General features: G+C 48.4%; 1 protein-coding gene across 3 annotated transcripts in view; it reads left to right on the top strand.

Moving 5' to 3' along the window:
- The window catches only part of LOC146871423 (sodium channel protein type 4 subunit alpha-like), a 1,828,482-nt gene that overhangs the window by 1,179,898 nt on the left and 622,809 nt on the right, over positions 1-25,775 (top strand). For all 3 annotated transcript variants that reach the window (XM_085651070.1, XM_085651071.1, XM_085651069.1), the window contains one exon: positions 23,829-24,254. In XM_085651070.1, the coding sequence (XP_085507196.1) occupies positions 23,829-24,254 (426 nt within the window). The remainder of the gene's footprint in view (positions 1-23,828; positions 24,255-25,775) is intronic.

Below are 25,775 nucleotides of genomic sequence, written 5' to 3'. Positions count from 1 at the left end.
TCATATTGGGATTGCCGTGGCTACAGAAACACAACCCCTCTGTGGATTGGCCAACACATCGCATCGAACTGACGTCACCGTATTGCATCCTGCATTGTGGAATAAGAACGGAATCCCTTGACGCAGATGAGAGCGGGAGTCAGACGGTGGCTACAGCGGCAGAAAAAGATGTGGCTCTCCCCCAGGCTTATCACAGTTTTGAGGATGTATTTGATGAGGTGAAGGCGGAAGTGCTACCACCACATAGACAGTTTGACTGCCAGATCGACCTGGTGCCAGGGGCCAGCGTTCCCAGCGGCAGGCTGTATGCCCTGACGGAGCCTGAAAACGTGCATCTCCGGGGGTACCTGGATAAACTCCTCAAGCTAGGATTCATCCGCCCGTCCAAGTCTCCGGCCGCCTCGCCACTCTTCTTCATCCCGAAGGCTAATGGGGAGCTGAGAGCCTGTGTGGACTTTAGGGCATTGAATGCGATAACCGTAAAGAATCGGTACCCCTTGCCTCTCATCAGTGTACTTCTGGAACAGGTCAAGAAAGCTCGTATCTACACCAAGTTGGATTTGAAAGGGGCATACCATCTGGTGCGCATGAGGGACGGAGACGAGTGGAAGACCGCCTTTAAGACCAGGTTCGGCCTTTTTGAGTACCTCGTCATGCCGTTCGGTCTGTGCAACGCCCCGGCAGCCTTTCAGTACTTTTTGAATGAGGTATTCAGAGAGGAGTTGGATATCTACGTGGTCGTATATATCGACGACATCCTCATCTATTCGTCCAGTGTGGAGGAGCACGTACACCACGTCAAAGCTGTGCTCCAAAAGCTGAGGGAAAACATGCTGTTTTGTAAACTCAGCAAGTGTGACTTCCACGTCACATCCGTGGAATTCCTCGGAGTGATGCTGAGTCCAGAGGGACAGGAGATGGCAGAACGAAAGATCAAGGCGGTGAAAGAATGGCCGGTGCCCCAAAGCGTGAAGGACGTCCAAAGTTTCATTGGCTTCGCCAACTTTTACAGGCGGTTTATAGATGGATTTTCAGGATTGGTGGCCCCAATCACACAGCTACTGAGGAAGTCCAAGGAGTTTGTCTGGTCCCCTGAAGCGAACAAAGCCTTTGAGGCCCTGAAAAGCGCCTTTGGTAAGGCGCTGGTGTTGGCTCACCCCGATCCGGATCTCCCCTACGTGGTGGAAGCGGACGCATCGGATGTGGCGCTGGGGGCTATCTTGTCCCAACGCAACCACGACACAGGGGTGCTTCATCCCGTTGCGTACATGTCCCGCAAACTCAACGACGCCGAACGCAACTACCATATTGCGGAGAAGGAGCTTCTCGCAATCAAGGACGCCTTCACCGAATGGAGGCATTGGTTGATGGGGGCAAGACATGTGGTATCGGTGTACACGGACCATCGGAACCTACAGTTCATGACGGCCACAAGACACCTTTCTCCCAGACAGCTGCGGTGGATGATCTTCTTTGCGGGGTTCAACTTCCGCATCACATATCGGCCGGGGACGGAAAACCGGAAGGCGGACGCCCTGTCCCGTCAATCTGCAGTTAAGGAACCATTGCCTTCGACCGAGCATTCCATCATTTCCCCGAGGATGGTATTGGGGGTTATCCAACCGGATACTTTCCTGAGGGGAATAAAGAGAGGGATCAGGTCATTCGCATGGCGGAGGTGGCTCCTCAGTCACAGAGAATGGCAGCTGAAGGACGGGATACCCCTGAAGGGCAGGTGCCTATTGATACCCACGCCTAGGCTAAGGAAACAAGCATTCATCTGGTGCCATGACTCTCCATGCGCAGGTCATTTGGGCTTTGAAAAAACGGTGGCTAGCATGGGACGGCATTTCTGGTGGCCAACCATGAGAGTGGATGTCAGGAGGTGGGGACAGGAGTGTCCTACGTGTGCTACCATGAAGGCCGACCATGGCCGAACCCAAGGGCTCTTACATCCACTTCCGACCCCGGATAGACCATGGGATAGCATATCACTGGACTTCGTGGTGGGCCTACCGGTAGACCAGGGGATGACGGCAATACTGGTGGTGGTGGATTACTTGACGAAAATGGGGCACTTCATCCCCTGCAAGAGAGTCCCTACGGCCGGGGAATTGGCGTCACTACTCCTAAAGAATGTGGTACGACTGCATGGATTACCTGGGGTGATCGTGTCGGACCGGTGTCGCAGTTTACTGCGCAATTCTGGAAGACTTGGTGCACTGCGCTGCATGTTAAGACCGCCCTGTCCACCAGCTACCACCCTCAAACGGACGGCCAAACCGAGCGCCTGAACCAAACGCTCAAACAGTATCTGCGATGTTTTGTGGACCAGGGCAGGGAAGAATGGGTCGACTTGCTATGGGTTGCAGAGATAGCCTATAACAACGCCACTCACAGCTCCACACAGTCATCTCCGTTCTATAGCAACTATGGCCAACATCCCAGGTTCTTGCCATTTCTACATCCGTTCAGAGAGGACAGGATTCCTGCCACAGCGGACAGGGTTGCACACATAAAAGACACGTTGATGCGCTCAAGGGCTGTCCTAATAGAGGCCAAGAGAAGATACAAGGCTGCGGCAGACAGGAAGAGAAGGCCCGGGCCACTGTACCGCACTGGAGACTACGTCTGGATATCCACAAGAAACATGAGGTTTCGAAAGAACAGTGTGTTCCATCCCAAGTACATGGGCCCCTATCGAATTACCAAGTGTATGGGTCCCGTGAACGTGAAGGTGTGCTTGCCCCAGTCATTGCGGATACACCCTGTCTTTCATGTATCATTGCTCAAACCAGCACCCTCCAAGCCGTCTGGGACACCTGGGCCGGTATGCGTGGAGTCGGAGGTGGAGTATGAAGTGTCGGGCATACGGGCGTCCAAATGGCGCAGGGGGAAGCTGTGGTACTTGGTTGCGTGGAAAGGCTATGGCCCGGAGGAGCAGTCATGGGAACCGGCTGAAGGGGTTCATGCTCCGCGCTTGGTCTCCTTGTTCCTTCGGCGTTTTCCTGCCAGCGCTGGACCCGTGGGGAGCCGCTGAGAGGGAGGATGTACTGTCAAGAATTCCTGTCATGCGAGGGGAGGAAAACGGTAACCAGCGAAAACGGACTACATCTCCCAGGATGCTTAGCGGTTGAGAGGTTATGTAAACAGGAGAGCTGTTACATAACTCAAGGAAAACACGCCCTTATGTAAACAGGAGAGCTGTTACATAACTCAAGGAAAACACGCCCTTATGTAAACAGGAGAGCTGTTACATAACTCAAGGAAAACACGCCCTATAAAGGGAGGAACCGGGAGGTACAACGCTGTCGGATATTGTGTTTACACCGACGTACCTGCTTAGTGAAGAGCAGTGTTCCGGAGTGGTGCTCCAGTAAGGCAAGAACGGAGGTAGGTCGAGTCGTTACTCCCTGGGCCGTGTCTTGCCCCATCGTCACCTGTGAAGGACCCGGAAGCTCTACCGGATAACCATTGAGCTTCGCTTTTTGACTCGGCTGAGTCAAAGCGCAGTGGCGCTTTTGCTGGTTGGAGTCGTAACTCCCAGCCCGACCAGAGATACAGGACTGCCAGCTGTAACGCACACCAGGAGGTGTTTGCCGCGTTACAGACTCGGAAGTCCACAGGATCGATCGAGCGGCTGCTCTCGGTTCAGTCTTCTTTGCTTGTGATTGGGGTATCGGTGACGCATCACCAGGAGGTGACTCCGCGTCCCGGTGCAGTCTGAGGAAGAGGTTGAGCGGCTGCTCCCTTCAGGTAGAGACCCCGGCTGGGTGTTTCCCTGACTCCTCGATTCTCCCCAACACTCTTCGTGCCCCTCACAGCCTACCGATTGGCATTGTCGGCCATTTCATTTCTGCCCTCTGTTGGCATACGCCGGGATCGGCGTATATGCAGAGGACGGTTAGGACCATCCGTGCTGTGGGCTGGTAACGTACTTAGCCTGGAGGATTCCAGTGACTATAACCTTTGTTTATTCTTTGTATTATTTTTGCCTTCATTAAAATAACTAAACCTTCACAAGTGGTTGCGTTCTCATTATCGTGTCTGTTAAACGATCCTGAGATGTTCAGGGCGTTACACTAATTTACCAGAGCAAGCATAACTGCCAGACACTCTTCCTCTGCTTTATCAATTACAAAGCAGCCTTTGACCGTGTGAACCCAGCAAAGCTTTGGCAGAAGTTAATTTGCTGGAACATCCCTCTGGGCCTGTTACAAGCCCTGATCGTCCTCTGCACGAACACATGGGTCAGTATAAGGCTGGGGAGTGCGCCCACCTGCCCAGAAAGATCCACACAAACCAGGGTCCAAGGAAGGAGTGTGTGCTCGCTTCTATTCTTTTCCTTCTATTCTTTTCAATCTGTTTTGTCAGACCTACCACCAATCTTAGACAAGGTTAATGCACATGTACCAAAAATAGGAAGTATAAATCTGCCTAGTTTGATGTATACCGATGACCTGGTTTTTATCAGCCACACAAAGATTTCCCTCCATAGACTCTTGAACTCCACATCAGCTTATTCATTGAAAAACTCAATGGAAATAAACTTGAAAAAATATGAAAACCATGGTTATAAAAAAGAGTACTACCAGCTCCATGACATGGCATCTGGAAACAGAAAAACGAGATTCAGCCACTGAATAAAAATATCTTAGATTGCTGTTCGATATACTGGAGTGTTTTAAGCAGCACAAAGCATGCTTGCTTTTGAAAGCCAATTCCTTTTTTTTTTTTTTTGTATTTCTTTTAATTAAACAGTTCGACCAAAACACATCAGGTGGTACAAGCAGAGATCTCCATCTTTCCTCAATGACATTCCATACACTTCAAAATGATACACAGTTATTATATTAGGTGGATCAAGGGGACTCATGCGCTTCTGCATCTCTCTCTGACGGTCTACAGATATCCCCCCTTTAATGGTTCCAAGCTTCCCATACCCTGCTCCATTTCCCCGGGCATCCCCTGGCAATGTAGACTGACTTCTCCCTGAACATGCACCAGTCCAAATCCTCCATCCACCTCTCAATTCGGGGCGATTGGCTAGTCCCTCACAGTTGGGCGATATTGCGCTTCGCTACCATGAATGCCAACGTTGCCCATTGTGTTTTGTAAGTGTTTAGGTCCGTCGGCTCCCATACATTTAGAATGCATCTACGAGCCTCCGGCTGCAGGTCTATCCCTAGGACCGCCCGCAGTGTGCGATGAACTTCTCCCCAGTATGGTTAGAAAGCCGATTCCTTATTGATGGTTGGTCATCGACCTTGAGAAAAGACTGCTAGACCATCCATCCCACCACTCCCGACAGTAATTCAGACAACATTGGAACCAACTGTAGCATAAGATAGTGAGGCCTTAAGGGCACAGACAGCCTCCTCTTAGACAAGATCACAACCAAAATCATGATGTCCCTATTCCATTTGCCGCAACACACATTACATCCCCAACTGAGCCTGGAATTTGGCCTAACAAATCATACCTTGACCAGATAAATGCTGTTTTAAACTAAAACACACAGACCTTAAACTACCATCTATGGTGGGAAATTGGCGTGATAGCCCACTCCCCTACCTTACATCGTTATTGGCAGCTCATGGTTTAAAATTCTCTTGGGGGACACACGGACCAGTTACCTTCAATTTAAAATTGTGGTGAATAAACTAACTAAGTGAGTCTCACTGATGACCGGCAAAGAAGCTTTCTCCAAGTGACGCCACGCCTGCGTGACAATAACCAGCTACAATGCGCTGAAACCCCAACCGCACCTCAACTCTTGCCTTACATCAATGCGGATGCGGAGGTTTCTGAGATATTGACTGTGGTGCCTTCCATCGCTTCAATAGCTGCTGCCATGGCAACGCGCTGAAGGAAAGGACCTGTGCCACTATACACTCAGGGTCCTAAAACAATGCTCCAAAAATGTGCCTTTGTAAATGCACTTTGGAGGACCTCAAATTCATACCAAAATCGCTGTAGATGGGCCGTTATAGTGTGTTTCATACCAACAGATATAGCTGAACTGTAGGCTGGTGAAATACCTAATGAGAGTTGAGCCAAAACTTGAAAAAATAAACTCTTTTGAAACCAAGGACGACGAAATAATGTGCAATAAAAACGTGGAGGACCTCCGCGACATCAGCATAGGGCGCACTCGGCACTTGCGGATTTCATGGAGACACTGGGCCTCGTGGATGTCTGGAGGCACCGTCACCCACAGGGGCGACAATACACATACCACTCGGGCGCCCATAACAGCTTCTCACGAATAGATCACATATTGGCACCGGCGGGTGACATATCATACTTCTTGGAGGTCGCCCACCTGGCGAGAGGTATCTCCGACCATTCCCCACTTAGCATTACTTACACCTGGCGTACACTAAATGCACGTAGGGCGTATCCGATCTATCCTGGATATTTTTAAAATCCAACAATAGCGAAGGGTCTGCTAGAAGCTACCACGCATTATTTTGCCGAAAATGAAACCTCAGTCCCTTCACCACTTACCTTATGGGAAGCATACAAAACCGTATTCCGGGGGCAGGCAATCTCCCTCATAACACGACACAAGAGAAAAAAAAAACAAATGGAGACACTTGAGGGAGAGATCGCTAAAGGGAACTGGGCTCAGCACCCTCTGACGAACTCGCACATAGGCTATTGGTTAAACAACAAGAATATAAATGCCACCTATGGGAAGACACCAAGTCACGGCTATCGGCAACACAACATACAATATACGAAATGGGCGACAAAGCTGGCAAATTGCTAGCCTGGCTCGATAAGCGCGAGACCGCGGACAGATGGGTTGCAGAACTCAGCCTGCCCACGGGAGAAACCACGCAGAGCCCACAGGAGGTAGTAGATCTCCTAGCGCAACATTACGAACAAGTCTATGCCTCCGCACGTTCACACACGCAGGAGGAACTAGATGACTTCCTCCGTAACATCCGGCTCCCTAGGCTCGCGGAGGAGGAGTCTCAACTTCTAGAGGCAAAGCTTACGGCAGTCGAACTGGCCTTAGCATTACATAAACTTCATCCGGGGAAGGCCCTCGGCCCCAACGGAATCCCCGTGGAATGGTTTAAGCGTAACGCAGCGACCTTGGCACTCCACCTCTTAACGATGTTTGAAGCAAGCCTGGAGACGGGCGAACTGCCACGAGATCAGCGCTTAGCGACTATAGTGGCCATCTGTAAGCCTGGGAAGCCCCAGATAGACTGCACCTCCTACAGGCCTATCTCCCTGATAAATGCGGAAGCCAAAATTTTGGCCAAAACTTTGGCCAACCGACTCACACCGTACCTACCCAAATTAATACACCCCGACCAATCGGGCTTCATGCCAGGGAGAAGTATGGCTCTAAACCTACGGCGCTTACATGGTGTTATGGGACGCAGGCACACGATTCAAGAGGATGCCTTTATACTCTCATTAGACGCAAAAATGGCCTTCGACACGGTTGAGTGGCCTTTCCTATTTGCGGTCCTCAAAAAGCTTGGATTCGGCCCTAGGTTCTGCTCGTGGATACAGCTCCTCTACACTAATCCCCTGGCGCACAGGGTGGCGAATGGCCGCATCTCCAGAGAATTTGCGTTGCACCGAGGCACAAGACAGGGCTGCCCACTATCGCCACTGCTTTTCGCCCTCATACTGGAGCCCCTGGCGGGATGGGTACGACAGGACCCGCTTATACGTGGGCTACGATGGACTGCCGACTACGAGGACCGTATATCGCTGTACGCAGACGATGTCCTCCTCTACCTGGCCTCCCCGAGCAGATCCTTGTCTTGTCTCCTAGATATCTGTGAGTCCTATGGGAGATTCTCAGGATACACTATCAATTGGGCGAAGTCAGTGCTCTATGTTTTACACGGCCCCCCACCTCGACTACCAGTCGGCTGTAACGTTAAAATAGTATCAGACCACTTCAAATACCTAGGGATTCATATAACGCACAGCCCCGAGATGTTTACTGCCCTCAATCTCCACGCCCCACTGCAGAGGTTGCAGAGAGACACTAAGTACTGTCAATCGCTACCATTGACACTCCTAGGTAGGGCAGCGCTCTTCAAAATGATGGCTCTGCCATGTTTTCTGTACGCCCTCCAAAATACTCCTTTCCTGATCCCCCAATCGTACTTCCGGGCTATAGAAGCAGAGGTCACAAAGCTCCTTTGGGACAACAAGCCGGCTCGCATAGCTATGGTTAAGCTGTGTCGAACGTGGTATGATGGTGGAATCGCACTCCCTAATATCCCTACCTACTATTGGGCTTCCCAACTAATCGTCATAAATAATTGGCTCCACATCCCTCACACGGACCCGGCTTACGGACTAGATAGGGTGGGAATGGGAGACGCAGGTCTGTATCGTGCCATCTACGGTAAGCCGCAGGCCCTACTGGGTCCAACGAAACACACCCTCCAAATATGGCACACAGTACATAGAAAATTGGGCTGGCAGAATAAAATCACACGGGCCACTTCACTTTGGGTCACGAACAGACTGGGCACACTGTGTAAGAGCAAGGGATTCCACAAATGGGATGCCATCGGCATCTCCAGGGTCGGAGACCTCTGGACACAGGGGAAGGTGATTACATTCGAGCAACTTCAATCCAAATATGGGATGGCGCCAACGGAGCTTTTCCGATACTACCAAATAAAGCACGCTTTAGAGGCGGCAATCCCGCCCTCCGCCAGCCTTCCCGAGGCATCCCCGCTAGAAGACAGGTTACTCACAGACCATATGGACAAAAGGGCAATTTCCATGACATACCGGAAGATCATTAATAACGCACCTGACCCCATGCAAAAACTCCGTGATAAGTGGGTCGCTGACCTGGGAGAACTTGACGACTCAGACTGGCAGGACGCACTAGCCTCACCCAGGGAAGTGGCAATCCCATCCCGACTTCGCCTGATACAACTTAAGATCCTGCACAGAGTGTACTACACACGGCTAACGCTTCACCGCATGCTGAGAGCGGACACTCCACTTTGCTTGAGGGGGTGTGGGGCACCTGGCACTTTTTTCCACACTATCTGGGAATGCCCTGGGATAGTGGAATACTGGGGATTGGTAATGGGGAAAATCACACGATTCAGTGGACACCCTGTCCCACCCGTTCCTAAGCGTTGCCTCTTAAATATATGGGAGCCTTAATATCACACGACAAACATGGGCAACCTTGGGAATGATGATGGCAAAGAAGAATATCGCACGACACTGGGGTGCAGCGGCCGCCCCCACTATCGCAGAATGGTGTAAAGACATGGATATAGCTATGGTAGCTGAAAAAACTGTATATGTACGCAGGGGGTGCCCGAAAAAATGGATACAGCTGTGGCAAGGATGGAACATATATAGGGGGGAGCTATGCACATTACCGATTGTAGTACAAGACCCTGACGAAATGATGTGAAATAGCCATGTGCAACTGAATACTGTGATTTTTTATGAGGTGATATGTGCAAAGGTGGGACGCCACGATGAGGACGGTAGTATATAACCCACCCTAGAGCGGCCTTAAAAAATCCAAGCTGAATATTAGATGGAATACCGGGATATTTACATGTATTGAATGAATGTCACCTGACTATTGTTATTTTACTGTTTATTGAAAATAAAAATAATTTAAAAAAAACAAAAAAACGTGGAGGACCTTAACTCTGCACAGTCAGATAGATGAGCACGGCCACCTAACTGCATTGTGCACAGCCTAGACACAGCATTGAAGGGGCAGCCTAGACACAGCATCGAATGGACAATCTAGACACTACATTGAAAGGACACATACCCCACTGCCCTGTTCTCCGGCTAACTTCTTCCGAGGCTACTGACCGCGGAGTAGTGGTAGGCACAAGAGCGCCCCTGCCCGCTCACAGTCCTATCCGCCAGGCCCCTAACAAACTAGTCTGAAAACTGAACTGTGTCTGACTGAGCCTGCCGCCATGGAGCCTTACTACTAATAAACTGCCACTTTGCACAAAGACGATTGCGGTCAGTACTGTGCCCTCTGCACAATCGCACAGCTACGTTCATGAGCAGACGTAACATTTGTATTCCTACCACGAGGCTTCTTATAACGCAATGAATGAGAAAACCGTTATGCACAGGTAAAGATTGATTTGAAAATTTTACAGAACTTTATTTTAATATTTTCTCTGATTTTCTTGTTAATGTAATAGTTTTAATTAACTATGCACTTTATAAATAAAACTTGATTTGATTATGAAAGTAGTTACATTAACAGCGGTTGCATCCAGATGTTCTTTTATGTAGCACATAAACTTCTGTGTGATGCAAAGCGCTGCTTTGTGCTATAAAGCTGCAGAAAGGTTAGTATTAATCAATTTTGCGGCGCAAAATATATTTTATGCATGAAAGTTGTCGCAAGTGGGTGCAAAATGGCTTTACATTGTGGAGCATGACTCTCTTTCCTACAGTAATATCCAGATGTTGTATTGTGGAGCGAACACATGCACAAGTTCTCACACTGGACACCGCTTGGGTTCTCTTGCTCTAGCACAATACGGAGGTCATGTAACCGCACATATCAGAGTTAGGATTCGTGGAGACTTTATCGCAACATCCGCATCGCAGGGATACATTTCAGCCGGAAAATCGTGGAGCAGTTTATCGGGGGAAACATGCACAGAAAATCCCGGGACCCGCGAATTTTGCACGCGCAATGTACCAAAATCGGCATGTTATGCCCCAATTTACGTGCAAAACTCGTAACAAACTATATATAATCGTTGCGCAAAATAAAATCCGAACACCCCGGTGTCGGAATTTATTGTGATAATCGAACAGTACATCGAGGCACACCCAATGGGGGCTTTACCGTCATGCTAGACAGGCTGCGTTTATGCTAATGTGGTCGATGATGATTGATATTAAACTAGCGCCTTTCAATGTTTTTAATGTTCATGGAACACAGCGCTGCGTTGCACGAAGCTAGTAAACGTGTGGTTGGGTGTCAGGCAGGCCTTGTCAAAGTCAATGGTGCCAGCACTCCATGTCAGTCCCTGGTGATGTTACTAGAGGCAGTCAGCCCTGAAGGCAGAAGTGCACTGATCGTGGAAGATTGGGAGCAAGATGCACTGAATACATGACTAATAGGTCCGAGACGTTTCTACTTTCATAATCTATGCAAACATTAAATGCCAGTCTGCAGAAGATGAGGGGGCGGCCCAGGTGTCAGATTTGTCTGTAATACATTTAGAAACCGAACATTGCCACAATCAGGCGAGCACTCACCTGCTCCTGGATTTACAGCTCAAGTTGGAGATTAATTGTCCTTAATATTACCTGGTTATTTCTCGTGTTTCGGCACATTTCTCTTGGCACTTTGATTTAGCTGGTAACAGCCTAAAATTCGTCTCCTACATCGCAATCCATATCCACAGAGACGTTTTAAGGCTGGACAAAGTCGTCTCTGGCCCAGGGCCCCAACCTTTCAGGGGTGGGGGTTGGTGGGCGGGGCTGATACAGCCAGCTCTGTTCCGAGAAATCTTGCCTTGATGACGTTGAATAATTCTTAAACAGAGAGTTTTAAACACTTAATTACTTTTAATGGGGTTGATGTGTGAGAGTCTATTACAGACATTTTGTGGAGAAATGTTTGTTTTTTAACAGTATGCGACATCCATAAAAAAGTTTATTTTAGAACAAAACAGATCCTCACCTATGAGAAATGGGTAGGGGTTACAAAGATTATTTGCAATATTATTAGTGAGCTGCTGCTGTATATTCTAGTATTGAAAACACGTCACTATCCTTGAATATTAGATGTAAACACATTTAGAATGTGGACCATTGTGCCTGTGCACTTTCAGTGACCTGGCCAAAGTGGGCATGAAAAAGCTGAATTTGGATTATAAATCCAAAGCTGTTCAGAACAGGGCCCCCAAATTTCGTTTGGCCCAGGGCCTCCGAATTCCATAATATGTCCCTGTATACTTAAACACGACTTGCTTTGCCTTTCTGGAAATGTGCATGTTTTGCAGTTCGGCATGCTGCGACTGCCCACAAGTATAATGTTTCCATAGCCATGTAGTGCACATGGGGGCTTTGCAAGCACCTTCTCATCAGCAGTCTAGTGCTATGGGCATCAAGCCCCAGGCCAGGCCGGCAGATGACCGGCTGTGCAGCGCTGCGTGCCAGCCACACATCAGAGCAGTTGGGGGAGGTGGGGAAGCCTTGCGGAAACGCAAAGCTAGGCCTGCCTGCTCCCCACACACGCCAACAGTCTCAAATAAACTCTTTAAATACACCCCTCGGTTCACTAGATTCATACTGAGGACGGCCTGCACCCGATCCCTCCTCTGTCTATTTTTCACCTGGATTCGCTTACTTGGTCACCCGAATTACTTCCGCTTTGACTCTTATAATAGTTCAGAAGGAAATGCTGGACATGCCAGGGGTGCTAATCGGCGGCCCTCAGTACTCTGCGCACGTCTCTTCCTGCAGTAAATATAGCATTTTCTCAGCAATGCCAGTCTCTTCAAAGAATCAACACCGGATGCAAAGTAAGACGAGGGGCACTCACTTACTGCCAGCAATGTACACCACAGGCGCGCACATTCCCGGGCTCCCACGTACATCTGTACCTGACCTATAATACAGGCCCTCAATATCATATCCCTCACTTATGCATACCTACTCGGTGCCATACTTAAACAGGCATATGTCTGCCCAGCTAGAACCATGAAAATCTAAGCACACCGACACCTGCATCTATTCATGGGCATGGACATGCATATCTACACTGCAGACTCTACACTATGCGCCCAATGCACATATTCAGCCCCACACACCCATGGCTACTACAGTAATGCATGCCAACACATAGGATACATACGGAATGGGTCTCATCATGCAAGCAGCCTGTACTGAGGGCCTCAAGGTTTCCATAATGCAAGCAGCCTCTACTGAGTCTCATCATGCAAGCAGCCTCTATTGAGGGTCTCATCATGCAAACGGCCTCTACTGAGGGTTCGATCCTGCAAGCAGCTTCTACTGAGGGTCTCATCATGTAAGCAGCCTCTAGTGAGGGTCTCATCATGCAAGCAGCCTCTACTGAGGGTTTGATCCTGCAAGCAGCTTCTACTGAGGGTCTCATCATGCAAGCAGCCTCTAGTGAGGGTCTCATCATGCAAACAGCCTCTACTGAGGGTTCGATCCTGTAAGCAGCCTCTACTGAGGGTCTCATCATGCAAGCACCCCTCTACTGAGCGTCTCATCATGCAAGCAGCCTCTACTGAGGGTTCGATCCTGCAAGCAGCCTCTACTGAGGGTCTCATCATGCAAGCAGCCTCTACTGAGGGTCTCATCATGCAAGCAGCCTCTACTGAGGGTTCGATCCTGTAAGCAGCCTCTACTGAGGGTCTCATCATGCAAGCAGCCTGTACTGAGGGTTCGATCCTGCAAGCAGCCTCTGCTGAGGGTCTCATCATGCAAGCAGCCTCTACTGAGGGTTTCATCATGCAAGCAGCCTCTACTGAGGGTTCGATCCTGTAAGCAGCCTCTACTGAGGGTCTCATCATGCAAGCAGCCTCTACTGAGGGTCTCATCATGCAAGCAGCCTCTACTGAGGGTTCGATCCTGTAAGCAGCCTCTACTGAGGGTCTCATCATGCAAGCAGCCTCTAGTGAGGGTCTCATCATGCAAACAGCCTCTACTGAGGGTTCGATCCTGTAAGCAGCCTCTACTGAGGGTCTCATCATGCAAGCACCCCTCTACTGAGGGTCTCATCATGCAAGCAGCCTCTACTGAGGGTTCGATCCTGCAAGCAGCCTCTACTGAGGGTCTCATCATGCAAGCAGCCTCTACTGAGGGTCTCATCATGCAAGCAGCCTCTACTGAGGGTTCGATCCTGTAAGCAGCCTCTACTGAGGGTCTCATCATGCAAGCAGCCTGTACTGAGGGTTCGATCCTGCAAGCAGCCTCTACTGAGGGTCTCATCATGCAAGCAGCCTCTGCTGAGGGTCTCATCATGCAAGCAGCCTCTACTGAGGGTTTCATCATGCAAACAGCCTCTACTGAGGGTTCGATCCTGCAAGCAGCCTCTACTGAGGGTCTCATCATGCAAGCAGCCTCTACTGAGGGTCTCATCATGCAAGCAGCCTCTACTGAGGGTTCGATCCTGTAAGCAGCCTCTACTGAGGGTCTCATCATGCAAGCAGCCTCTACTGAGGATCTCATCATGCAAGCAGCCTCTACTGAGGGTTCGATCCTGTAAGCAGCCTCTACTCAGGGTCTCATCATGCAAGCAGCCTCTACTGAGGGTCTCATCATGCAAGCAGCCTCTACTGAGGGTCTCATCATGCACGCAGCCTCTATTGAGGGTCTACTCATGGAAGCAGCCTCTACTGAGGGCCCTATCATGCAAGCAGCCTCTACTGAGGGTCTGATTATGGAAGGAGCCTCTACTGATGGTCTCACTCTGCACGCAGCCTCTACCGAGGGTCTTATCTTGCAATTAGCTTCTACTGATGGTCACATCATTCAAGCAGCCTCTACTGAGGTGCCCGTCATGGAAGCAGCCTCTACTGAGGGTTTCATCATGCAAGCAGCTGCTAGTGAGGATCCCATCATGCAAGCAGCCTCTACTGAGGCTCTCATCACGCAAGCAGCTTCTAGTGATGGTCCCATCATGCAAGCAGCTTCTACTGATTGTCCCATCATGCAAGCAGCCTCTACTGAGGATCTCATCACACAAGCAGCCTTTACGGAGGGTTCCATCACACAAACAGCCTCTACTGACGGTCCCATCACGCAAGCAGCCTCTATTGAGGGTCCCATCACGCAAGCAGCCTCTACTGAGGGTCCCATCACGCAAGCAGCCTCTATTGTCCCATCACGCAAGCAGCCTCTACTGAGGGTCTCATCATTCAAGCAGCCTCTACTGAGGGTCTCATCATGCAAGCAGCCTCTACAGAGGGTCCGATCAAGCAAGCAGCCTCTACTGAGGGTCCCATCACGCAAGCAGCCTCTACTGAGGGTACCATCATGCAAGCAGCCTCTACTGAGGGTACCATCATGCAAGCAGCCTCTACTGAGGGCCTCATCATGCAAGCTGCCTCTACTGAGGGCCCCATCATGCAAGCTGCCTCTACTGAGGGCCCCATCATGCAAGCTGCCTCTACTGAGGGTCTGATCATGGAAGAAGCTTCTACTGAGTGCCTCACTCAGCACGCAGCCCCTACTGAGCATCTCATCATGCAAGCAGCCTCTACTGAGCGTCTCATCATGCAAGCAGCCTCTACTGATGGTCTTATCTTGCAAGTAGCTTCTACTGATGGTCTCATAATGCAAGCAGCATCTACTGAGGTTCCCATCATGCAAGCAGCCTCTACTAAGGGTCTCATCAAGCAAGCAGCGTCTACCGAGGGTCCCATCATGCAAGCAGCCTCCACTGATGGTCCCATCATGCAAGCTGCCTCTACTGCTGGTCCCATCATGCAAGCACAGCCTTTACTGAGGTTCCCATCATGCAAGCAGCCTCTACTGAGGGTCTGATCATGGAAGCAGCCTGTACCGAGGGTCTCATCATGCAAGCAGCCTCTACTGAGGGTCTCATCATGGAAACAGCCTCTACCGAGGGTCTCATCATGCAAGCAGCCTCTACTGAGGGTCTCCTCATGCAAGCAGCCTCTACTGAGGGTCTCAACACGAAAGTAGCCTCTACTAAAATACAAGAAAACGCAATGAGATATGGAAGTTAACGAGAAATATAACACAGCAAATAAACTATCTTTAATTATCCACTCACACTGTCTCTTTATGTTTATGCCTTTAGAAACTTGTTCGGGTGGGGAATGGTTTGGCAGGGCAATCAGAATTTACAGGGCCCCAGCTGTAACCATTGATTCATTTTTTTACCTATGATGCCCTAAGGCTAGATTGCTACTGGATTAATAACTGAGCACCAAGTACACCCCTTAAATATTTGATCTCTTACGTTACGCAGGCAGGGCTGTCCAAGGCTCACTTAAGCTCACCCAGGGAGGTGGTGGGGGGGTAGAGATTTCAACAGAACACACAAATATATCTAATACCTGAATATTAAATCAGTGCTATGTCGTAAAAAGTATTCTCAACATAGTTGAGTACTATACCTGATAATATAAATGTATATATCATTCTGATGGATACATCTGCCAGTGGATTCCACACCTTGTGAATATCCCCTGCGCTTGCAACATTCGGAAACTTTTGTAGCTCTCCACGCCGACGAGGACGACGTCACAGGATCCATAAGAGGACCTCGTCGGCGTGATGACGTCAGTTCCCTTTTTTCCGCACCGTCGACGCTAACGGTTTTTTGGGACTCTCCGTAGCTTTTCTAGTTACTTTGTGTTTCTGCTTTCATCTTGCTTTTTTCTTAAGATGTCGACGAAGAAGTCAGGTTTCAAGCCCTGTAGGGAGTGTGGAAAACACATGTCCATCACGGATCCACACGAGGATTGTGTCTGGTGCCTGTCGCCAGATCACGACGTCGAGGGGTGCTCTTGCTGCCGCAAGATGAACCCAAAAGCCTTAAAGGATAGAGAAGCCAAGCTATTTATAGTGAAAAGGAGAAGAGAGGTCGAAGGCGTTTGAGATCGAGGTCCAGGTCGGGTTCGAAGTCGACGTCGGGTCATGCTTCAAAGTCAAAGAAACAAAAAGAAGAAGAGGCATGGCGCTCGACGCCGTTCGGATAAGGAGACGGCTCCGAGATCGACTTCAACAGTTCCTCGACGTCGTAAGGACTATGTTTCTCCCTCTCCTTCTGTGTCGAATCCGGCTTCACCTGTTTGCCCGGCTTCGCCTGCAGCTTCTCCGGAGCGCTCTCCGGCTCCGTCTCCGACGCAGACGCATTCTCCGGCTCCGGTGGAAGAGGCTCCTATTCCTGATGAGTCGTCGACTCCAATGGATCCACCGTCGGCGCCGGTTGGCCCAAGTCCGGTAATGCCTCAGTCTGAGCCTTACCCGCCTTTACCTGGCCCGGGATGAGACCCATCGCATTATTTGAATGCCATGTATGGTGTCTTTTCTAGAGCTATGTACCCCTCTGGAGCACCTTCGGGTCCCATGGGTCCAATGGCCTTTAATTTGGGGGTTCCTCAGGCCTATGCTTAGGCTCCCTTAATGCCATTCTTTCCAGCGACGCCGTCCTGGCATTTCCCGGTGCCGAGGAAGTCCACGCCGCTTCCTTCTTCTCTGGCTCCACCAACTCGACCTCTTTCGTTTCAGGCTGTACCTCCGGATTCGTGTTCGACGCCGGCTCCGTCGGAGTCGTGTTCGGCGCCGCCGACGCCGGTTCTGAGGATTAGATCCAGGAGAGAGGCACAGAGAATATTGGAAGAGCAGAGATATCAGGTGGAAGAAATGGAAGAGGGTGAGCTCTTATAGTCAGATGACTTGTTTGAGGAACTAAAAGAGGCAAGTGGCCTTGATTTGTCCCTAGAATGGGAGATTTCTCCTTCTACAGATGCTCCCTCTAAGGATGTGGCTCCTTACCACACTGTCATAAGGAAAGCAGCAGAGCTCTTGGACTTGTAGCTCCCAACGGCTGAATTTAAATCCAACATCCTGACGGAGGTTCTTCATTCTCCCTCCAATGTGGTAGAGCCTTTGCTTCCTTTTAATGATGCCGTCACTGAGCCAGTCATGGAGGTTTGGTGTAAGCCCTTTTCAGCTCCGACAGTGTCCAAATCTGTTGCTAGGAGGTACAGGGCGGCTCCAGGAGATCCAGACTTTCTTACATCCCATCCTTCTCCTGAAAGTCTGGTAGTTCAAGCTGCCTGTTCAAAGAAGTCATCTGGGGCATTTCCACAAGTTCCTAGTGATAGGGAGTCGGAAAAGCTTGATCAGTCGGCCAAGAAAGTGTATGGCCTTAAAGTCCACGAATGCCACCTGTCTTTTGGGCCGTTATATCCTCGCTCTTATGGATTCTGCTAAACAGCTGGCTCCTAAGTTGTCTGAGGACAGGCAGAATTTTAATGAAGTCCTGTCAGACACTCAGGCGGCTGCACAACAGGTTATTCAGAGTGGTTTGGACACTGCGGATTCTGTTGCCAGGATCATGGGCTCCTCGGTTGCCACAAGGAGAAGTGCTTGGCTTAAATCGTCGGAGTTCTCTCCTGATGTGCAGGTAACACTTCTGGACCTGCCCTTTGATGTTTCTGGGCTGTTCGGGAAGAAAGCAGAAGCAGCCTTTCAAAGGTTCAAGGACAGCAAAGCCACGGCTAAGTCTCTAGGCCTGCAGGCACAGCCTAGAGGTTCCTTTTACAGGAGGTACAGAGGTTTTGGGAGGTCGTCCTTTCGGACCTATAGGCAGCATCAGCAGCAGCAAAATACCCTGTATAAGAACTTCACGGGCAGGAACAGAGGTCGTCCACAAGGTCGTCAGCTCTCTTCCTCCTCTTTCTCTTCCTCCCTCCCTCCTACCACTGCAAAGCAGCCCTAGATCCACCATTCTGGATCATGTTGGTCCTGTGGGGGGTCGGCTTACCCATTTTCTACAAGATTGGGAATCGGTCACTACAGACCTTAGGGTTCTAAATCTTGTAAAAAATGGGTATGCTCTTCTTTTTCGGGAATTCCCTCCAAATTATTCTCCTTGCCAAGGTGCTTACTCTGAGGACCACCTTCTTCTCCTGCAGGAGGAAGTCCTTACATTGCTGAAAAATGGTGCGATAGAGGTGGTTCCAGAGCGGGAAAGGGGTCAGGGATGCTACTCCCGGTATTTCCTGATAACCAAGAAGGATGGCAGGCTACGTCCAATCCTGGATCTCAGTATCTTGAACCTTTTTCTGAAGCAGGAGAAGTTCAAGATGCTCACCCTTGCGCTGGTTCTTCAATCGCTGCAACAGAAGGACTGGATGGTGTCGATCGACTTGCAGGATGCGTATTTTCACATCCCTATCCTGGAGTCGCACAGGAAGTATCTCCGTTTTACGGTAGAGTCGCAACATTATCAGTTTGCGGTTCTCCCGTTTGGTCTTACTACTGCACCTCGAGTCTTCACCAAGGTGATGGCAGTGGTGGCAGCCCATCTCAGAAGGTCGGGGATTCCAGTTTTCCCCTATCTGGACGACTGGCTGATCAAAGCGGAGTCGCCAGAGAAGGTGCTTCATCATCTGCAGGTTACAACTCAACTGTTGTACAAATTGGGTTTCTCGATAAACGTGCCCAAATCTCACCTGGTGCCCTCTCAGCGCAACCTGTTCATAGGGGCGGTACTGGACACTAGTGTGTCGAGCATTCCCTCCTCCACAAAGGATTCTCGATATACAGGAAATGATTCCCTGGTTTTACAATGGAGTGGTCGTTCCAGTCCTGAAGGTCCTTCGCCTGCTCGGTCTGTTTGCTTCCTGCATTCTGTTGGTCAACCATGCACGCTGGCACATGAGGGCGCTCCAGTGGTGCCTCCGCAGGCAGTGATATCAGCACAACGGAGATCTCAGGGAGTCTGTGAGGATCTTGATATCAGCACAACGGAGATCTCAGGGAGTCTGTGAGGATCTCCAGAGAAGCTGCAGCGGATCTGTCTTGGTGGAGCGTGGAGGGCAATCTGTCTCAAGGAAAGCCCTTCCATCTACCTCCATCGGTGGCCACAGTGATAACCGATGCATCCACTTTAGGGTGGGATGCGCATCTGGAGGATCTGGTGATCAAGGTTCTTTGGTCTCCAGAGGAAAGGTTGCTTCATATCAAAGTTGCGGGTGATACGTTTGGCACTCAAGGCCTTCTTCCCTTCCCTTCGCGGTCAGTCAGTTCAGGTCCTGACGGACAACACTACCGTGATGTGGTATGTCGACAAGCAGGGAGGAGTGGGGTTGCATTGTCTCTGCAGAGAAGCTCTGCGTCTCTGGTCCTGGGTTCAGGATCATCAGATTTGTCTGATGGCAAATCATCTGGCCGGAGTTCTGAACGTGTGTGCAGACAGTCTCAGTCGGCAGTTCTCTGCCAACCACGAGTGGAGGCTCCATCCGGAGGTGGTTCGTCACGTCTTTTGGACGTGGGGAACTCCTCAGGTGGACCTGTTTGCCACTCTCGAGAACCCTCACTGCCCGACATTCTGCAGTCTCCAGTATCCGATGCGTGGAGCTTTGGGGGATGCGTTTTAGTTGAGATGGGACTCGCATCTCCTTTACGCGTTACCTCATATACCCTTGATTCCTCGGGTTCTGAGGAAGATTCGCCAAGACCGGGCCTAAGTCATATTGATCACCCCGGATTGGCCAAGAAGGGTGTGGTATACAGATCTTCTCCACCTCTCCTCGTGCCCTTGGCTCCGTCTCCCTCTCAGGGAAGACCACCTCTCGCAGTCGCAGGGGCAGGTTCTACACCCCCACCTCCATAGCTTACACCTTCATGCCTGGAGATTGAACAGGGCAACCTGAATTCTTTTTCTCTCCCGCCTGATGTGGTAGATGTGATTTTGTCTGCCAGGCGTCACTCCACCAAGTCTTATCTATTCCTATAGGAGGTCCATATTTGTTCATTGGTGTGGGGAGAAGTCTATAACCCTTTGAGGGCTCGTTTATCCAACATCCTTCAGTTTGCTCTCTCTCTTGCTCAGCAAGGCTTTGCTCAAGCTACTGCGAAGGGTAATTTATCGTCTTTGTCGGCATTCCTTTGCTTGCCGGATCAGCCGTCTTTGTTTAAATCACCTATTGTAATACGGTTCATTAAGGGCCTTACCAACAAATTTCCGCCTACTCCCTTTATTGTGCCTCAATGGGACTTAAATCTTGTCTTAAATTATTGATGGGTTCTCCCTTTGAACCTTTGCACAAGTGTCCCTTGAGACTATTGTCTTTTAAAACAGTTTTTCGCATTGCCATTACCTCGGCAAGGAGGGTAAGTGAGCTTCAAGCTCTGAGTTCGAAACCCCCGTTCTTGACCATTCATGCTGAAAGAATGGTACTCAGGACCAGGGCAGCATTTCTGCCTAAGGTGGTAACTCCTTTCCATCTGGGGCAGTCCATTACCCTTCCTACCTTCTATCCTCCCCCTCACCCTTCCAAGGAGGAGGAGCGGCTTCACCGCTTGGACCCTAAGATGGCGGTGATTTTTTACCTCGACAGAACTAAAGACTTTCGAGTGGATGACCAGCTCTTCGTGGGCTTTATTGGCTGCAGGAAAGGCAGAGCAGTGCACAAGCGTACCCTTTCCATATGGATTATCTTGTGCATCAAGATCTGTTACTCTTTGGCCGGTAAGGAGCCTCCAAAGGGTATAAGGGCTCATTCTACCAGAGCAAAGTCTTCTACATCTGCCTTATCTAGAGGTGTTCCTGTGGAGGACATTTGTAGAGCGGCAACTTGGGCCTCCCTCCACACTTTTGCGAAGCATTACTGTTTAGATACCGAGGTGAGGAGGGACGGACACTTTGCACGTTCCGTCCTTCAGGACTTTTTGGTATAGAAGGGTGGACACACTCCTCAGGGAGTGGGGACTGCTGTGGGAATCTATTCACAAGGTGAGGAATCCACTGGCAGATGTATCCATCAGAAGAACAAGTTACTTACCTTCGGTAACGCTTTATCTGGTGGATACAGTATCTGCCTGTGGATTCCTCACTGACCCACCCTCCTCCCCGTTGTCCACCCTTGTATACCAACAATAGTGGTAATGGTTCAAAATTTGTCTGTTACTGTCAAAGGAAGTGTGTTATTTCTTTTGCTTTCCTGCATTGACTTCACACTGTGTGTGTTGGGTTGAAAATGATGTACTGTGTATCCTGTGTATATATTGATGTCGGTCCGTCCGTGTGCTTCGAAGGCACGGAAAAAAGTGCGGAACTGACGTCATCACGCCGACGAGGTCCTCTTATGGGTTTAGTGACGTCAGCAGAGCCGCGTGCGGAGACATGCTTCTGTGACGTCGTCCTCGTCGGCGTGGAGAGCTACAAAAGTTTCCGAATGTTGCTGGCGCAGGGGATATTCACAAGGTGAGGAATCCACAGGCAGATACTGTATCCACCAGAAAAAGTGTTACCGAAGGTAAGTAACTTGTTCGTCTGGACGATGAAATTAGGCTTGGGAAAAAGAGGTGGAGGTAATGATTCTTTTAGTTAATATCTCTTAGGAGGTGTAGAGATGGGGTGGAAACAATGTAATGGTACCTTTATTGTGAAAGATGCTGTTGAAGGGAAATTCTGGCACGGAATTTCAAACATCTAGTAGAGTCTGAGCTCAGTCTGGCCATATTGGCATGATTTTTAAGGAAGCAGGAAAACAAATATTACAATATGGCCACTATCCATGCAAGCACATGTACGGTAGAAATCTTGGAATAATTAGGTTGAGCATTTGAGACGTCTTGTATATACTTTAGGAAATACGTATATGTGTTTGTGGGCTCTGGAGATCAGCAATAGGACTTGTCTGCTTCCGCTCAGGGACTTTCTTTTCTGTTCAACTGCCTCTATTTAACTGTCTTGATAGAAAATGACCAGTAGAGGTCAGTAAAATACCAGAATTGCTTTCTGCTGAGGAACTTTCTTTTTTCATTTTTCTGGCAACTGCCTCTATTTAACTTTCTTGATGGATAACGACCAACAGAGGTCATTAAAATACCACAATCAGTTTAGCATTCTCTAGATTCCAGTCCATAGAAATTGTCTTCCACGAGCACCCGTAGACAAAAATATTTTTTTCAAATGTTGTATTTTCAGTGATATGACCACCAACGTTCCTGATTTTATATTAAAAACAGAGCTTTGGACTATACCATTTCCCGCTGAAAGGCAATATTTCTCTCCATGTGTTCCCATACCTAGCGTGTCACACAGTTTGGTGCTTACTTTCCCTCCATGTTAAAGAACAGTAGACGTTTCGGCACCCAGGCTAATGTGCTGCATGGCTAAATACATATAAGGTCCCAAAGGCGAGACCGATTGCATTGCAAATGCTTGCTTTTCTTGAGCTTTTAGAGAAAGATGGCTGTATTCAAAGATGGCTGTTGCACGTGTGTGCAAGCATTGTGGAATCTTGCAATGATTTTTCCATTAATTTCAGAAAATCATTCCAATTTGGCCACTATTCTTTGCAGCAAACATTTTTGATTTTTTTTTTAGCATTTATAAAAATTGTTTAAGGATAGCTGCTGAGCATGCATGTTCAAGCACAGATATCATCTTGTGATGATTGTTCTTTTGCTTCCAAAAAATAATTCTATTATAGCTATCAAGAATGCAGCCATCATATGCATGTATTTTTTCTTCTGGACTTTTGGTGGTTAATTACACAAAGCAGCAAGACAGTTAAAGTTCCCTCTTAGCCATACGTAAAAAAGTGGCCACTGGTTAGCTGAGCTTAGGATGCAGGAAGAAACATTTTGAGGACAAATTATGTGAACGAGTCTTTTGTTTTTATGGTACCGGGCAACGGCGGACACAGAGACCACACTACCTTCTGTAGTTCCCTTGTTAATTACTTAGTCATCAGAAATGGAAAATGCGTGCACAAAAACAAACTCCAGCACTTGCCGTTGAAGAGTGCTAGCTGCTATGCAGCAAACTGAAGAAACAGATTGGTGGAGTGGTGCACCGCTTATTAAAACGTCAATAATGGTTAAGAAGTCAAATAAGCCTTAGTAGGTGATAAGTCCCTTTTATTTTCAGAGAAGATTAGCCAGCCAACGCGTTTCGTTCATAAAATGAACTTCTTCAGGGCTGCAATTTACAATGAGTCTTTTGTTTTTACTCATATCTACATAGGTGCATTGTAAAATGAATGATTATTACTTGAAATATGCAGGTGAAAATGCAATCCTTTGGCTATCCTCTGACCCAGCATTATCTGTTTTGTTCCATTTAGGTGCTGAATCTGTTTTTGGCTCTACTGCTCAGCTCCTTTAGTGCAGATAACCTTTCAGCATCCGATGAAGATGGCGAGATGAACAATCTGCAGATTGCCATTGGCCGGATCACTAGAGGATTTGATTTTGTGAAGAAAACAGTCCTTAAAATATTCGGCAAGAAAGCCAAGGAGGATGAAGAAATGAAGAAAGATAACTTTGTGCAGAATCATGTGGACACAGGCCAAGACTCTAAGTCTGATTTCAACTTTGTTGATGGTGTGTTCACGAAAGAACAGTTTCTTATGGACCAACTGGACCACACAAGTAATTTTATCCATAACCCAAACCTGACCGTGGTTGTGCCTATTGCTTCTGAGGAGTCTGACCTGGAAACTCCATATGAGGATGAGACTAGCAGTCTATCTGGGACAGATGAGTCTAAGGTCAGATATGTTTGTCAACTAATTCTCAACATTAATTTGTGTTAAAAATATTATCAAGAATCTTTACCTATGATATACAAAACATTTTAGACAACATCTACGTAAATGTGAATAGTCCAAGACTGAAATCATTGGAATATCTGTTTAATAACCATTGGTTTAAAGGACAAACCTAAAATAATAAGTACATTGATTGTATCAATTAGATTAATTAACTAGGAAGAATAGAAAATGAATTTTAACATGGTGATGTTAACATCAGAATTCTTAGGGTTAGAAGACCAGGACCAGAAGTAATTTCAACTAAATATAGAGAAAGCATTGGCAAAGCCAATAGACCTGATGTATAGGTGAAAATCAAGGTTTAGCACCTCACTTCGTCAGGTGGGTGCACATCCCAAAAATCACACATTATGATTGTGAATTCACTATGTCAGAAAGGTGCAGATCACAACAGAACTGCAGCACCTGTGTCAATGGGGTACTGATCACAGAAACCACACTCCAGAGAGAACTGCATTACTACATTAAAGAAGTTCAGGTCCCAGATATTGTCCTGTAATATTTTAAGTAGCATTGCAAATTTACTGTCAACTGGAGTTGGGGAAGAGCAGCTTATCTCAAGTTTATACAATAGCATTATGATTTAAATATGCCAGCAGAGTGCTGAGAACAGCACATGCAATGGCTAAGAGTATTTTCATAGTATAACGAGTAGTGTTGGGACTGGTGAGTGAAGTGAGATTCCATTGTGTTGTTAAGCAGAGACTGGTGAGTGATGTGACAGTGTGAAGCATAATGTTGGCGATACTGTGTTGAGTGATGTGATAGTTGATGGGTAGCTATGGAGAGAATGTTGAGTGATAGGTAGTGATGGTGAGACTGTGGTGTTTAAAATGAGATGTGATGAGTAGTGCTGGTGAGACTGGTAAGTGATGTATAAGTATGATGGATAGCAATGGCGAGGCTGTGCCGAGGGTCATGGGTAGTGATATTTTGGATGGGTTGAGTGCTGTAGAGAATGCAGTGAGTAGTGATGGTGAAACTATTGAATATGCTGCAAGAATGTGATAGGTAGCAGTGGTAAAAATGTTCCAAGACTGATCTGTTACGGCAGTGAGCCTTTGGTGAGTGATGCAGGAGTTTCGCATAGCAATGGCAATTGAGTAGGCAATTGTAGGGACTGCAACAGGTTCCTAACACTATTGTCCATTATGCATAGGTGAACTGGAGGAAGTCGTGAACCCACGCTGCGACTACAATTGCCCAAAGTCATGTACAATGCCAAATCCATACTGACTATCACTGAAAATTGTCACTCTCGGTTGTTCTGAAACATAGCAAGCTTTTGTCAAAGCAACCAATTCTGCCACTTGTGCCGAAAAGACTCATTGAAGGCAGCAGGTTTCAACCACACCATCAACAGTGCAAACAGCATATGTGGCTTTCAAATTCCCTTCATGATCTCGCAAACATGAGCCATCCACAAACAGCACATGATTGGATTCAGGAAGTGGCACA

Source organism: Triturus cristatus, chromosome 1_1 (genome assembly GCF_964204655.1).
Source record: "Triturus cristatus chromosome 1_1, aTriCri1.1, whole genome shotgun sequence".
Classification (NCBI taxonomy): domain Eukaryota; kingdom Metazoa; phylum Chordata; class Amphibia; order Caudata; family Salamandridae; genus Triturus; species Triturus cristatus.
Note: the sequence above shows the minus strand (reverse complement) of the source record. Positions and strands in the feature narration are given on the sequence as shown.